The sequence below is a fragment of the Hippocampus zosterae genome, chromosome 10, assembly GCF_025434085.1.
Source record: "Hippocampus zosterae strain Florida chromosome 10, ASM2543408v3, whole genome shotgun sequence".
Lineage (NCBI taxonomy): Eukaryota > Metazoa > Chordata > Actinopteri > Syngnathiformes > Syngnathidae > Hippocampus > Hippocampus zosterae.
The window spans coordinates 12,884,362-12,900,611 of NC_067460.1; the positions used below are offsets into that span (position 1 = coordinate 12,884,362).

Consider the following 16,250-nt stretch of genomic DNA (forward strand, 5'->3'; position numbering starts at 1 on the left):
ATTAATTAATTTGCCACGCTGCACCTGATGAGCATGTGTGTCTCCCATACAGCCTGTGGCCCACATGGCATCAGTCTTCCTGGAAACTCTTGCTTGTCTTTGCTTGCCTGGCTGCCCACTGGGATTCAAGTCGGCCAGCATCCGAATAGACAGAATAACACGTTTAAGTGCATCCCATGTGTGTGTTATGATGTGCTCAGGCAGCACCTTATTGCTGCTGACTGATTCAAATGAAAAACAATTCCAATCCCAAGGCATCCTTACAGCTGATACCTTCAACCTGTCAATTTGTTCAAGTTGGACGTACAAACTCTGAAGTGATCCATTCAATTCTTCGTCATTATTTCTTCATCAGTCCACTCTGCATTTGTGCAGAAGCCATGCGAATAGTGTACATAGTTCAGATCCGAATGTGAACAGCAGCAAGAATCATGAGACAGTCAGACTAATTCACAATGAATGATCTCATACTCAACTAAAGAGCAAACAATTAAAACCTGTCATACACACTGTTGAAAGGCTCCCACACTTTGGCAACTGACATCACATACACGCACAACTAAAAAGCTCTCGCACACGCTGATAAGCTCTTCCAAACACCACAGAAACAATCAGAATGGCCCGACTGAAATGTGTTTTGACCACATGCAGTCATGAAATATTCCAAAATGCATTTAGTGTCATTGTAAAAACATGTTGCAAATCATGAAAATGTATTCTTAGAAACTATTACGACTTTAGAAATTAAAACTGCAAATTGTTCAAATATATATATGTGCGTGTGTGTGTGTGTGTGTGTGTGTGTGTGTGTGTGTGTGTGTGTGTGTGTGTGCGTGTGTGTTGCAAATGTGCCTGTGTACCGTGTGCGCATCCATCCGTCTCGCCGTATCACTAAAGGTTGACTTAGGCCTGCTCAGGCGTGACAAGCAGACATGACATCGCTAATGTCTGGTGTCCGTTTGGGCTGAAGTGCTTCCTTGTTATGGTCGTTTATTTACGTGGAAAGCAGGTTTCCTTTTCCATTGATTTGCTGACTCAGGGGAAATCAGCTCAATTTGACAGTGATGTTATGTGACAGGAGGCATACACAGTCGGTGTACATTCAAGGCTATAAATGCTTGTGGCTTATCTGTGGAGCGCTTACAATGTTACAATAAAACGCTGCGTATGGTGTCAACTAGAGAGGAAAGTAAAATAACTTGTAGCCTTTGAAAGCAATTTTTTTTTAAGCAGGATTTTTGGAAAGACATGTTACAGGTTTGGAGTATGCCCAGGTGTTGGTGGAGGACAGCACAGGTGGTCTGCAGCATCCTGTGGGTGTCAATGTTGTTCCCTGACAAATCCTTCCAAGACCAGAACCAACATTGTGACATCATCCCAGGTTCTATGAGCCTGCCAGTGCTGGAGAAAAGAGGGGACATCATCTTAGGGGGGCTCTTCTCCCTTCACGATATGGTGATGGAGCCCCATCTGACGTTCACCACCAAGCCCCCACCCACACAGTGCACCAGGTAATCACTTTGAGGACATGATATCAAGTCAGCATATTTTATTTGAATCCCATTTTCCCCATAGATTTAACTTCCGGACATTCCGCTGGATGCAGACCATGATTTTTGCCATTGAAGAGATCAACAGGGACGGGAAACTGCTTCCCAACATCACACTGGGATATAAGATCTATGACTCGTGCAGTAGCCCTCACCAGGCTCTCAAGGCCGCCATGGAGCTGATGGGTAGCGAGGACGCTTCCATGCCTGAAGGGCGGCTGCGGGGCCAAAGTATCTGCAGGGGGACCGTACCTGCCGTGATAGGGGATGGAGGCTCCACCCAGTCTCTGGTTGTGGCCCGTTTCTTGGGGGTCTTCCACGTGCCGCAGGTGAGAGGCATATCCAATTTAGTTCTCTCTCTCTCTCTTTTTTTTTTTTTTTTTGTAATTTAATTTGTTCCAAAGCCAAGAAATTTGGAACATTTTTGAGTCAAAATGGATTTTTATGCAGAAGGTTGACGCAGGTTTGGTGAATAATGAATTGCATGTCATAATTTGTAATGTAATTACAAAATGTCGGTAACAAGTCCATTATATTCCTGGGAGAAAATATGTACCGGTACTTAAATCACAGTTGCTTTTTGGAAAATTTGATTCATTCAAATTTTTATTTACAAATGAAAACTACCCAATAAAAAAAGGACATCTTACAGAAATGTTAGAACACGTTTACGTTATGCTGTTGCTGCTGGACCTCGAGGAAAAATAGTTCCTGCAGTTAAGTCTTTCATTTGAAATAAATAAGCAATCAAATGTAATTAGCTAGATTACCTTGACAAATTAAATAAAACTATGATGATATTTTCAACAGGGTAACTTGAAACTGTAATTACCGTACGTTTCGAAAGGAATCTTCCCAGCACTGTGTGTTCTTTATTTTCTGTTAGGTCAGCTACTTTTCTAGCTGTGCTTGTCTGAGTGACAAAAAGGAGTTTCCTGCTTTTCTCAGGACTATGCCCAGTGACTTCTTCCAGGTGAGTGACGCTCACGGTCCAGATGTCTTTGGCCAGACGTTTGAAAGTTTTATAAACTGAAAAAATTATTTCAAAGTAGAATGGATGGATGGATGGATAGAGTATTGTGTAGTGGAGAACAGAGGATTACAAAAAAAAGGAAAAAATGGGAACTAGCTTGGTATGCTTGACTTTAGCCTTCAAATAGTAGACAGCCGCAAGCAGGAGTGACAAACAACTGTCTGAAGGCTCTCGAGTTAGAAAAACAAATCCTTGAATAAAGCCTGTTTGAATTCAGGAGTTTAAGCCTTCTGAATATTGTCAGCTCAAAATGCAGCTTGAAACTGTACAATCACGCTTTGTGGTGAATGGTACCATTTGCCTGTGTAGGTAGTAGCCTGATGGAAATGTTACATTTTTAATGATTTTTGTTGTCGTTGTTGAAATGTTCATCTATATTCCTGGACCAAAAGCTGTTTCAGTTGAGAAACAGTGTGGATTTTTTGGAATAGTTGTATTTCCTTCATAAAGAAAATGTACTACATAGTAAGCCCAACCACGATAAAATGTATCACTATCGTCATAATTTGACATTTTGTGGGGTTTTGTATGGATATCAGTTAACTTTGGGTGCTGCTATCGACAATTTCTCACGATGAAAAGTTATTTCATGTTGCTGTTGTTGTTTTAAAATCCCAGGTGTTTTAAATTGCTTTCACACGTGTATCTGTGAATGTTGTGATAAAGTTGATCATTGTGATCGTGGTGTGAATTCTTCTGCCAGATTCAATGTGGGGTGACGTGCTCATGGTGTATTTTTTATTTTAGGTGAATGCACTGGTCCAACTGGTCAAACATTTCGGCTGGAGCTGGGTGGGTGTGATTGCAGGGGACGATGCGTACGGTCGTGGTGGTGCGAACATCTTTGTTAATGAAGTGAGTCATCAACAATGGCACCATCTCAATGTGGTCACCAACAGTACATGTCACACTGAGTGAGTGAATTTAAGACAGGGTACTGAATATACTATTTGTGGCACGTTTGTTGAGTGGTGTGCCGTGAAATGTATCTAGTTTTTCAGTATTTTCTTGACTCAATATAACACCGTACATCTCAGGTCAGACAACTAGGCGCCTGTGTAGCCCTTCATGAAATCATCCCCAAAAACCGAGCACGCAAGGCAATTTCATCTATCATTTCCAACATCCGCTCCTCCGGGGCACGTGTGATCCTGGTGTTTGCCGTGGAACAGGATGCCGCAGCGCTCTTCGATGAAGCTCTCCGGTGCGATATTTTGTTATTTTTAAATCACGTCGTTTAACATTCTCTGAAATACAGTATCATTATATTGTTGCAGGGAGGGTCTGGATGGGATCCAGTGGCTGGCCAGCGAGGCTTGGAGCACAGCGGCTGTTCTCTCTACTCCCAAGAAGTACCGTGCCATCCTGCAAGGCTCCATGGGCTTTGCCATCCATCGAGTGCACATCCCCGGCCTGCAGGACTTCCTGCTCCGTCTGCATCCATCTAGCCCCGATGCGAGTGAAGACCCATTTCTGATACCATTTTGGGAAGAGGTTTTCCAATGCAGCCTGGGTGAGAGGAACGTAAAACTGCCATGCACTGGCGCAGAAGATCTGAGGACGGTGGCAAATATCTACTCGGATGTGTCCCAGCTGAGGATATCTTACAATGTCTATAAAGCGGTGTATGCTATAGTGTATGCACTGAGGAGTTTGGGAGGCTGTGAAGATGGGAAAGGTCCTTTTGCTCTTCAGGCGTGTCCAGATACACATAGCATCCAGCCATGGCAGGTATTTTGTTTTTACCAAATACACCACTCACAATAAATTAGGGGTTTTCCAGAATTACTGGTAACCTAAAATGCGGTAGAACTGGCGGCCTGGTGGTCAAGATGTTAGCGCGTCGACCTCACAGTGCAGAGGTACGGGGTTCCAGCTGTGCAGCCTTCCTGTGTGGAGTTTGCATGTTCTCCCCGGGCCTGCGTGGGTTTTTTCCGGGTACTCTGGTTTTCTCCCACATTCCAAAAACATGCATGGCGGGCAGATTGAACACTCCAAATTTTCCCTAGGTGGGAGTGTGAGCGCGGATGGTTGTTTGTCTCTGTCTTCCCTGCGATTGGCTGGCAATCAGTTCAGGGTGTCCCCCCTCTACTGCCCGAAGACAGCTGGGATAGGCTCCAGACCACCCCCCAACCCCCGTGAGATAGGCAGATTGGAAAATGGATGGATGCGCTGGAACTTTTCCATGTGAACTTCACTCCTTTAAACCTATACACACTTCTTTGGTACTGATCCATGCAAAGGACTACCAGTAAATTTCTGAGACGAAAAAAGAATGCTCAAAATTTAGTTCATTGTTATTCTTAATGATTGACATTATTCATCTATGTAAAGACTGATCATTTTCATAATTTCTGACGAGTTTTGGTTCTGAATCATCTCACCACTACTCTTTGTCCTTAGCTGCTTCACTACATAAAACAAGTGGAGTACTTCAACTCCTTTGGGGATGAAATCACATTTGACAAGAATGGCGACCCAGCGGCCATGTACGACCTGGTCAACTGGCAGCTGAAACCAAGCGGAGGGATCCAGTTCGTCACCATCGGAAAGTTTGACGTGACGGTCGGAGACAGACGGCAGAAGCTCCAAATCCAAAGCGAGGACATCGTGTGGAACGGCAACCAGACCCAAGTAGAGATGGCATTGAAATACTGGTTGAAACACAACATTATGTACACCATCCAACACAAGAGCTGGATCAAAAATGGCAACAAGAATGTTCCATCACTGCAACTAAGATGAAACTTTCCAACAGTGGGCGGAACATTTTTGAGTCGTCTTGAGATCTCAGTTTACCATGCGCATCGCAAGGTGAGCCCTTGAGTGCTGAGATATCAATTTCAGTCCACAGCAGGTGGCGGTTGGATACAAGAACGATTGGGGTTTTCTGCATAATCCTGATTACATAATATTAATCAGAAGGCACATAAAGAGCATTTTTGACATGACTTCTGCTTTGGTCAGCCATTTTCATGCAAGTTTTTGAATTTTGGATCCACCTCTTGTCTTGCTTATCTTTAGCTTGGGCGCGTGTGCGTACCTAATGAAGCATCTTGTGACTTTGTCAGTTTTGTTGACTACATAGCACCGGTGTCAAAGTCAAGGCACGGGGGCCAGATTTGGCCCCCCACCTCATTTTATGTGGCCCGCAAAAGCAAATCAAGCATGGCAAGTTCCATGATGCTTGCTAAAGTCTGAACCACAATTTGTAATTGTCATATATAATTTACAATATCAGTCATAATTCTTGACTTTTGATTTTAAAATTACTTATTCATCAATTTGTTGTGCGCTGTAAATGTAATATGTGCAGGTGATTAAACATTGATATGGTTTCCCAAAATTCATAACGGCCCTCCAAAGGAAACCGTAACTACAATGTGGCCCACGACAAAAATGAGTTTGACACCCCTGCTATATAAGAACCAGTGTAGGTTGTGTTGCCCCTTTTGCACAGGTCCCGCTATCAGTATGCAGCAAGGTTTGTCCTCCCGGCACCCGCAAGGCGATCCGACCTAACTTCCCTATCTGCTGCTATGATTGCGTGGTTTGTACAGCAGGGGAGATTAGCAATCAGAGCGGTGAGGATACTCCCTATTCGTACGTGACAAGACTCTGGTGAGTGTGCTAACGGGCTCCTGTTCTGCTTTCTAGATGCCATAGAGTGTGTGCGTTGCCTACCCGAGTTCTGGTCTAATGGCGAGAGGACCGCCTGCATCCCCAAACAGATGGAATTCCTTTCATTCAGCGACACCATGGGCATCACGCTGATGGCCATATCCCTCATTGGCTCCCTCTGCACCTGCGCCGTGTTCGTTGTCTTCTCCTTCCACAGGACCACCCCTGTGGTCAGAGCCAACAACTCAGAGCTGAGCGTCCTTCTGCTCTTCTCTTTAACTTTGTGTTTCCTTTGCTCGCTCACTTTCATCGGCCGGCCTTCCGAGTGGTCCTGCATGCTGCGCCGTACGGCGTTCGGCATCACATTTGTGCTCTGCATCTCTTGTATCCTGGGGAAGACCATCGTGGTGCTGATGGCATTCAAGGCTTCACTTCCTGGGAGTAGAGTCATGAAGTGGTTTGGGCCCACACAGCAAAAAGCCATTATTAGTCTTTGTACACTGGTGCAGGTGAGGGTGATTCATAGACTACATTTAGGTTGGTAATGATAAAGCTTCCCTGGAGCACAGCTGCTGTTGGGTGCCCGCGTATTGGCTTATTCACAGATTTTTCTCCCAATTTTGGTGTTTTTTTTTCCAGGATTTTCTTTTCCACATTTATCCCCGCCCCTATTTTTTGTGGAAAATGTATATTGACTGTTTAGCTGTGTTTTTGTAAACTTTTTGGCGGGGGTTGTAATTAAAAAAAAGAAAAAAAATCATTCCCCAAATAGATTTCAATGGGCATCAATTATGCACAGCTTGTTGCTATTCTGTGGTTTGAGGAGGATTTTTTCATCGTGATTTTTTAAAATTGAGTTTTAATTCGTTTTTAATTCGTTTTTCTAGTTTTTATTTATTTTTACTTCTTCAAATTTGTTTTATTTTGAGTTTTTCTGATGACATTGAGTATTTGTGGAAAAATAAAAAAAAGGTTGTTAAGTAATAAAGGAGAGTAAACAGTTCTCCAACAGCTTTTGTACTGTATGGCCTTGCGGTAGTACCAAAATAATTATATTTGAAATAAGCCCCAAAAGGAGCACACAGACAGTAATACAAAAATAATGCAGTTTTAGTTATTTATAATTTTCAGAAAAGCTCGGGTTTTGGGTTTTGTTATTGTTGTCATTCAGCAAAAAGTTATCAGTTATTGTTTTGGTGACTTTGTAAGCTTTGGGTAACGCTAATGACCTTGACAGGGGGTGTTTCTTGTTTCTTAATGAAACTTTTCATTCATACAGGTGCTCATCTGCACGGCATGGCTCATCATGGCGCCCCCGACCCCTCGCCAGCTGATTCCTCGTGAGAGCGCCGTTGTCATTCTGCTTTGCGATGAAGGCTCGCCTGTGGCCTTCGGTTTGGTCCTGGGCTACATCGGCCTATTGGCCTGTCTCTGCCTCCTGCTGGCCTTCCTGGCCCGGAAACTTCCAGACAACTTTAACGAGGCACGCTTCATCACTTTTAGCATGCTCATCTTCTGCGCCGTGTGGGTGGCGTTTGTTCCCGCCTACATCAGCTCCCCAGGAAAGTATTCCACAGTCACTGAGGTATTTGCCATCCTGGCCTCCAGTTATGGCCTGCTGGGCTGTATCTTTGCACCAAAGTGCTACTTAATTCTCTTCAAGCCCGAAAAGAACACCAGGAAGCACGTCATGTCCAGAATGGATAGGTTTTAAGAAAGTGAGATGACAAAAGATGAACCGCTGAATGGTGATTGGTAATAGAAAGTGCTTTAGTGTAGACACTTTCTTGTGAAGTGATCTTGTTTTCGATTTCAAAATATTTTTTTTCCTGCTCAGAAATACAATGAATGAATATGACAACTTAATAAAAAAATAGTGTGAGTACATTTCAAAAGTCCATCGATAGCTATATGTTGTCATTTTGGTTGGAGCTTCAACATACGGATGTAATAACAGGATTATGATAGAATCCTGAAAAAAATAATACTGGAAATTAACAATACTTTGTATGCAGGGCAGCTTTGGCAAAATACCTTACAATGGTTGCTGGTCTAATATGTTGCAATTCATAATACAACTGGATTAGAATCCGCCGTTTAAGCCTTTTATTAGTGCCACAAAAGGGGCATTCTGGATGCATTGAGAGGATTATCTTCTCAATGTTGCCTAATAATTAAAAATCATGCTTGCTTTTTATTTTACCACTTGGTGGCAGCAGAAGCTAGTGATGGACTGCCTTCAGCCATATGCAGCTTTAAAAAAAAAGTTTTTTTTAACAATTGTATGCAAATCTATTTTCAAAGAGGCATTTTATTCTTATAGAATGTTTTTAGATTTATTGATATTCATCCATGTAACATTTGTGAAAGCGTTGTATAAATAAAGATATATTAAACTCACCACACCGCAACATAAAGTGAGGTAAGACTTATTGTCACAGCAGCATATCGACAAGGTAAACACTTACTAAATATCTACGTATGGAAAAAGAAACTGACAGGTGACTTGAATACACATTTAGACAATACATTATATTTAGATACTACCATTTGGAGCACACTTGCCAGCAGAAATAGGTAATATTATAAAGACATGAAATATTTTACACTAAACTCACCTGTATTCATCGAACACTTGAAAACAACCACCGCTGTATACAAAGCGCTGTAAATGGAGCAAAGATAATTCATACAATAAAACAATAAATTAATAAAAAAGACAGTAAAACTAGAAATCAAGTCTCATGCTGAGTCAAAAGCCAAAGAATAAAAATGTGTTAGATTTTTTTAGACAAGTTTTAAAGATGCGCAGTGGGGAAGCTTGCCGAACATTTTGCCGGAGGTCATTCCAAAGAGAAGGACGAGCAACGGAAAAGTATCGACCCCTCTGAGCCTCTGCTTAGTTCTCTGCACCTCTAATAGTGTCTGGTCTGCAGACCTAACGCATGGGGCAGGTGTGTCGGGGCAGAGGAGCTCAGTAAAATGGGGGAAGGCCATTAAAAGACTTGAAAACAAATATTAGGATCTTAAAAAGAACTCTAAAATGTATAGGGAGCCAGTGAAGTGATGCCAGAGTAGGCGTTACATGCTCCCTCTTAACGTGTACCAGTCAAGAGGCGAGCAGCAGCATTCTGGACCAACTGGAGATGCTTCATGGAGGACTGGTTGACTCCAAAGTAAAGTGCATTCCAGAAATCCAGCCGAGATCTGACGAAGGCATGAATGACTGTTGCAAAGCGCTCTTAAGAAAGGAGAAGCTTTACTTTAGCCAGCTGACGAAGATGAAAGAAGCTGGATTGAACAACGGCACTAATTTAAAGTCACTGTCCAGTGTAAGACCCAAGTTCGAGACTGTTAGCTTCAGATAAGTCCGCAGGATGGGATGTACAAGGGCCACTGGTACCAAACACTCTCGCTTGTCGTCTTTTTATTGAAATTGAAGTAATTTACTACCATCCAAGGTCTCAATTTCCTCGAGACAGGATGAAAGCGGCTTCAGTGAGAAAGCATCTTTTGTATGTTACACTAATTATGTAGAGATATAGTAGTTGTCTGCCTTACTGCTGCAGAAGAATCCGTATTTTTAGAACGTACGGGTAATAAATAAATAAATAAATAAATAAACAAACTGGAAGGTGAGCGAATTAAGTTTCAACTTAAAATTCATTTTTTGTTTTGCCGATAAACGAATCAAGTGATCTTAGGTCATGTGACTTGCTGCAGCTACTGTCAACTTCTATTGATGACCCAGAAGGCAGTGTTCAGTCATGCTGCCTGGTGTTCATTAGGGGATGAAGGCTCACTAAAACCTGGCATTTGAACAGGGGTGTGTCGACTCCCCCCCACCAGTTTACTTTTCTCCATTCAAAATTTCTCCTTCTGCAGTATAATGCACATGCTAATGCGGTTGATTGGCTGCTGAGGTATTGGTGCGTGGAAACGAGGACGGGCGTGTTGCTTCTGTGCAATTACCAGGCGGGATTGATTATTGGGACAAATTAGGATGTGAGGCATGAGAGAGACAAGAAGGAGGCAAGAACTGTCATTCTTACAAGAGCAAAGCGTTGGCCCATTTACGCCATACTTCCTCACTTCTCCCCCTCATCTTTCCTCATTTCTTTGTTCTCCTTCCCTTATCCCCCTCAGCATTAGTTTAACGAGAATGTTAATAAGCCCTCACGTCATAAGATGTTTGGTTGGGTTTTATGTGCTTCTGTTGACAAAACTGCAAAGGAATTAAATCTCAGCCAAGTCAAGTCACTTGCTTACAAAAGAAGTGATTTAATTTGAATTAATCACTGGTGATCACGTATTTTGCACAATAAGTACTGTTTTCTATCAATGCATACAAAAAGATATGGGCAACTATCAAAATATAACTTTTTTTACACTTGAAAATTCCTTTGTTGTACAATTTCTCAAATACAAAAGGTCAACGTACTATAAAAGAGTCAAATGTTGCGCTTGTAATTCATACTTTTGTTGTAAGCGTTCAGATATCAAATGAAGTCGTCGTAACTCATCCCAGGCCTAGAATAAAATTTGATTATGCTGTCTTTTTCCACAATGTTCATAGCTTTAATTCATCCTTTCAACTTTGAGAGAAGGTGCGTTCGATTTTCTTATTCAAGTGACCCACAAGAAGTCACGGCTAATTGGTGCGCATGCGTTAACTACTTTCAACTTCCTAATTATTTTTGCCCACGATGTAGTCGTCCATGCGCACAAAGTAGTAGTTCGTGTCCGGAACGCTATTCCTGACACGTTACCGAACTTCCCAAGTGGAGTTAAAAGGTGTTTCAACGAGAAGGTTTACTTTGGAGAAAATCATGTTCTGGGCAAGGAGATCCACAAACTGAGAAGTAAGAACGCAAATTGTGAGATAATTATGTCCTCTTGCTCATCTTTTGAGTTCATTGGCACAACACAAGCTTGCTCTGGCTTTAGTGTTCCAAGACAAACGTTATTGCTTCATGGAAACTTGGGCGGTTAAATTCTCCCCTTCCCCTCCCCCCAAAAAGGCATAAAATACCACAAAAAATACTGTGATAAGTCTTGGGTAATTCTGCTGTCGTTAAGAGTCAGCCTTCAAAAATGAGTCCTTGTTCCAGTCAGTCAGTGAATCATCAATTTCTTGAAATCTAGACAATTTTTTTTAAAATTTGTGTGTCAGAAATGAGAAGTTGAGCTTTAGACATCTTTTGGCCAAGGTAGTTCACGAAACTAAAGTATTAAATGAAAAAAAACATTTTTCATTAAGGCAATGACATAAAAACAAGATTACTTTATCATCGCCAATTTTGACTTGATTTGTCCCAACCAATCTACCCAACATCTTGGAATCAGTGCTGAGCCCCACTGGAGGCTTGCCCACTCATAACACCGTCATAATAAAGAGTAAGCAGAACATTTTACATAGATAGATGTGTGGCTGCGAAGAGACATAAAAGCAGAATTGGTGTTTATCATCAGCCTTTGACAGTGAAAACCCTCCACTTTGGGTCAAGAGTGCATCAGTGTGGTTTCATCTCACATGAAGCACTCAGGAGAATTCCAACCCCGTGTGTATTATTGGCATCTGTGTGTGTGTGTTTGTGTGTGTGTGTCAGTGATAAATGCATAAAACAGAGTGAGAATTGCCTATTGGAATACTCAGTATCCCACGCACAAATACGCAAACCCATGCATGCACGTTTGTGTGTGTGTGTGTGTGTGTGTGTGTGTGTGTGTGTGTGTGTGTGTGTGTGTGTGTGTGTGTGTGTGTGTGTGTGTGTGTGTGTGTGTGTGTGTGTGTGTGTGTGTGTGTGTGGGTATGCGTGTGTGTGTGTGCATATGTGTGTATGTCTACTGACAGCAGGATTGTGTGGGTAGTGAGAATTCTCACAGCGGATGTCAATGTTTCTGCACACTCATGACAGGAGGTCACCATCAGTGTTTGCATGCTAAACATATCTTGACTTGAGCACTACGACTACTGTATGCATGTACAGTAGCGCTCATCTGGCTCATGGTTGAAACTACTGATGATGAATTGTATTGCACTGCATGTTGCTTATGTGTGTGTGCGTGTGTGTGTCTATCTATGCCAGGTACTCCGGTTTCCTCCCACATTCCAAAAAGATGTCCGGTTGGTTGATTGAATGCTCTCAATGATTTCTAAGGGTGATTATGAGAGCAAATGGTTGTTTGTCTATGTGTGCTCTGCGAATATGGATTATGTCATGTACAATGTACAATATTGCATTTGAAGTTTATATAAACGATTACGTTAATGAGTGACGAGCTACGGCCCTGGGCTAAGCCAGCGACGATGTCACACCGCCTGACAGTCAAAGTTTGATTAGCGGCTGGCGTGTTGATGAGCAGGGCAGATTGCAGCTGCGACAGCTCATGTGAATTCACCATTGACACTTCACAGGTACATAGCTGTTATGCAGTATGCTTCAATTTTGGTGTGAATATACCTTCGCAAAAAAAATCTCCAGCAGACATGATGTCACGGCATTTAGTGCAAAGAGCCCAATGCAAATCAGCTCATATTTTCTAACATACCAGCTTGTAGGCTTAGCAGAAACAAGAATCACTACATTCCAGATGGATCGATGGATGGACTAACTTTTTTTTCGACATTGACCAAAATGAATCATCTGCTGGTTATCACTCCAAAAAGCATTAATCATTTTCATGCCTTTTGACTTCTTTTGAAAGGAAGCTCAAGGTGTTTGCTCACCCTTTACAGTGCAGGGGTACCGGGTTCAATTCCGGCTCCGGCCTTCCTGTGTGGAGTTTACATGTTGTCCCCGTGCCTGCGTGGGTTTTCTCCGGGTACTGCGGTTTCCTCTCACATTCCAAAAATATGCATGGCAGGTTAGTGGAACACTCAATATTGTCTCTCGCTGTGAGTGTGGATGGTTGTTCGTTGACGTGTGCCCTGCGATTGGCTGGCATCCGGTTCAGGGTGTCCCCTGCCTATTGTCCGAAGACAGTTGGGATAGGCTCCAGCATGCCCCGCAATCCTTGTGAGGCTAAAGCGGCTCAGAAAATGGATGGATGCTTACCAGCACAGACTACACACACAGTAATAACTGACCTCACCCACAATCGTTGAAATATTTTATTTTGAAATGGGAAGAAAATGCTCTACAAGACGATGGTTATGTTTGTATAAAATATGGAAATACAGGCAACTGAGGTATATCTTTCTACCGGCGAAACAGGGCTCAGAGAAAGAAAGCCTGAGTGAACGATTTTGTGAACGGATAAAAGAAAAAAACATTGAAATGTCTAGAATGATTTCTTTACAAAAGGCAAAGGACTTTGTGTTATTGTATTGCAACCTGCAATTACATGTGAATAAGAAAAGTCGCACCCCAACCCCGAAAAAAAAACACTTCCACAAATAATGGCATGCATCTTAGAAGAGATTCCAAGTTGCCAACAGATACACAAATGGAAAATCCAACAAATTGGATATTACGGTACACACATTTTTTCCATGTCTAAAATAATCCTTCACTCTCTTTTCCTCACCTTTAAATGGTAGATAAGTCAGACACTACACAAGAAATGCCGCAAATATTTGGCCTTTGCGGTGGTTATAATGCTCTGTTTTGAACATCAGCTCATATTTGATCCTCTTCCACCTTGCAAGTGTACCTAATGTTGTGACCTTTTAAACACAAGCCCCTCTCCCCACAGGCAACAAAACCATCACCAAGTTCATGAAAGAAAGTTATGCGCTTATTCGTTTGTTTGTTTGTTTTTAACAAGAAAAATAGTAAATGCGTTACAATGCTGTTAAAGTCCTCCTCTTGGATTGCCGTTAGGTAATAAAATATTTTGTCGATATGATGAAAGAGCCTCTGAAAAACATATTTTCTTGCTCTGTTATGAACACATAAATCCATCAAATTAATAATGCTGACCCTAACTTGACTCAAAACCCTAACCCAGTAACTAAGCCCTGTGGCGAATTCTTAAATGACAATCTTATCTCAAATCGCTTATAAATTGATTTAATTGCGCACAGAGCGGATATACTCGCAGGAATCCATGCCTTTATTCTGTCGTATGAATGGCACCGCAGTTTTATTCTAATATCTGCCATCTGAAGCAAGAACATTGAAATTGTTCTGCCTGTCAAACTGTGATATGAAACCCCCGGGTGATGAAATTAAAATGAAGCAAAACTATGCCTTAGGTGACTGGCATAAACAGACAAACAAAGATATATTTGTACTTTTCAGACAAATTCAGTCTCACTGCAAGCGACGCATTCTGGTTGGGAAGGTTCGGTCGGATCCGCTAATCCAAGCCCTGAACCCTAACCTACTCCTAACCGCTTAGCCCTACTCCATAACTCCTCCTTAACTCACCTGTGAATATTCTCAATCATCCAGGTCGTCGAACTCTCAAGGGAGTGAATTTATCCCAACTGGACCGCTTTGGTTGTTTTAGGAGACGATTCTGGCTTCATCAGTAAATGCATCAAAGACAGCTTTCGACAAAGTATCGGAGTGGGAACCTAAGGATGCAGAGGTATTGTCGCCGCAGTTATTTTGTCTCCCAAAAGAGTGAAAGTATTCTTGGCCAGCCGGGGTGTGCTTCGAACGTTCTGGATAAATACTTTTTTACCAGGCATCCACTATTGGCTCATGACCTAACGAAGTATGTTTGGTTGAGAAAGGAAACATCTTCAAACAGTGGTGATTGATTCAATGCCCGGAGCATACTCCTAAAACTTAACCTTGTTCCTAACCATCTAATCTTATCCTAACCAAAATCCCATTCTCTAAAATTTCACGGAAATGTTCTTGGTATGTTTGGTTCCATAGAAGTCACAACAACGCTTGCTGACTCTGGAACGTGAGCTCTCCTAACAACTGATTTTTCCCCCTAAGAGTGGCACCACAGGTCATATAAGGCATTGTGATTTGTGTGACATACAGCAGGCAGTCGTCGTGGTGACAAAACCACCCATGGAACCGTTGAAACTGAACATGTCGATTGTCATTTCAGTTGACAGGTGAGAGGGTCTTCGCCATCGTCGAATGTACTGCAGATACAGGACTGTACTGGTAATAAACGTCGTACGCCTACTCATTGCTCACCTCACAATTCAGGAAGAGTAGATAGCAGGTTACATATTTGAGGCTCCTTTTGCCAAAATATAATCATATTGTCCTCTAATAATTTAGCTAAAACACAGTGTGTACTAACAGAGAAGGTACACGAGATGAAGCCCGAAGATAGTCCTACATAACAGCAGAGTGGTTCAGCCCTCTTCTATGAGTGTAAGTGGGCGTTTGGTGTATTTAGAAGCCAGTGGGTTGGAATACATTAACCCCTGTATAGTACAGAAGACAAAAAAATTCTTTAAATGCAATCAAAAATAAGACAGATTGTTGGATGTATCCAGTGCGGACCGCAGTGACGCTCACTTGATGAAACGCAGAGGTGTCAGTGTTCCGTTTGTTTGAGGAGCTTTCCAGTCAGTGCTGCTATTCTCCGAGGAATTGCACACGTGGCAGCCACGCTCCGGCCAGATGGGGCAGCTTTGACTTCCCGTGTGAGATCCAAGGACCGAGGAGGAAGTCTGCACAGGCCCACCGAGGTTGGTGGATCACCACACGCGGCACACCTTCTCCGAGACCATGTAGCTGCTTTTGTTGCAGTTGTACACATTGGCAAACTCTGGGAAGTTCTGAAGGGAGCCCAACACCCTGAGACAGACAGACACACACACACAAACACACACGCGTGTAATATTTATGGGTTGGTGAGTTCTTGTCTTTTTCTGTTCATTTTCTATTGCAGTGTGTCACTTTTTTTTTAAACCAAGGCACAGATTTTACATTGGAGAAAAATTCACGGCACATCACTGAGCAAAACGTTTCATAAAAAAAAAGAAAAAATTCGATAAACAGGTTCGTTATGTACATTACGTGGATGACATAGATCAATTAACGCATCGTTGTTTTTTGGAGAAACTATATTTGGTAAAAAAACAACAACAAAAAAACGGATATTTGGCTAATTTACCGTGG

General features: G+C 42.3%; 2 protein-coding genes across 3 annotated transcripts in view; one reads left to right on the top strand and one right to left on the bottom strand.

Moving 5' to 3' along the window:
• The first annotated feature begins 1,161 nt into the window (after positions 1-1,161).
• LOC127608515 (extracellular calcium-sensing receptor-like) lies at positions 1,162-8,375 on the top strand. The gene is made up of 10 exons (XM_052077633.1): positions 1,162-1,511; positions 1,576-1,879; positions 2,437-2,523; positions 3,331-3,438; positions 3,621-3,787; positions 3,861-4,314; positions 4,987-5,217; positions 6,044-6,167; positions 6,241-6,713; positions 7,484-8,375. The coding sequence occupies exons 1-10, from the start codon at positions 1,249-1,251 to the stop codon at positions 7,916-7,918; spliced, it is 2,646 nt and encodes an 881-aa protein (XP_051933593.1). The 5' UTR covers positions 1,162-1,248; the 3' UTR covers positions 7,919-8,375.
• A 4,929-nt stretch (positions 8,376-13,304) lies between these two features.
• Positions 13,305-16,250, bottom strand: part of LOC127608401 (neprilysin-like) — a 44,398-nt gene continuing 41,452 nt past the window's right edge. For both annotated transcript variants that reach the window (XM_052077401.1, XM_052077402.1), the window contains one exon: positions 13,305-15,926. In XM_052077401.1, the coding sequence (XP_051933361.1) occupies positions 15,827-15,926 (100 nt within the window). In that variant the 3' untranslated portion in view covers positions 13,305-15,826. The remainder of the gene's footprint in view (positions 15,927-16,250) is intronic.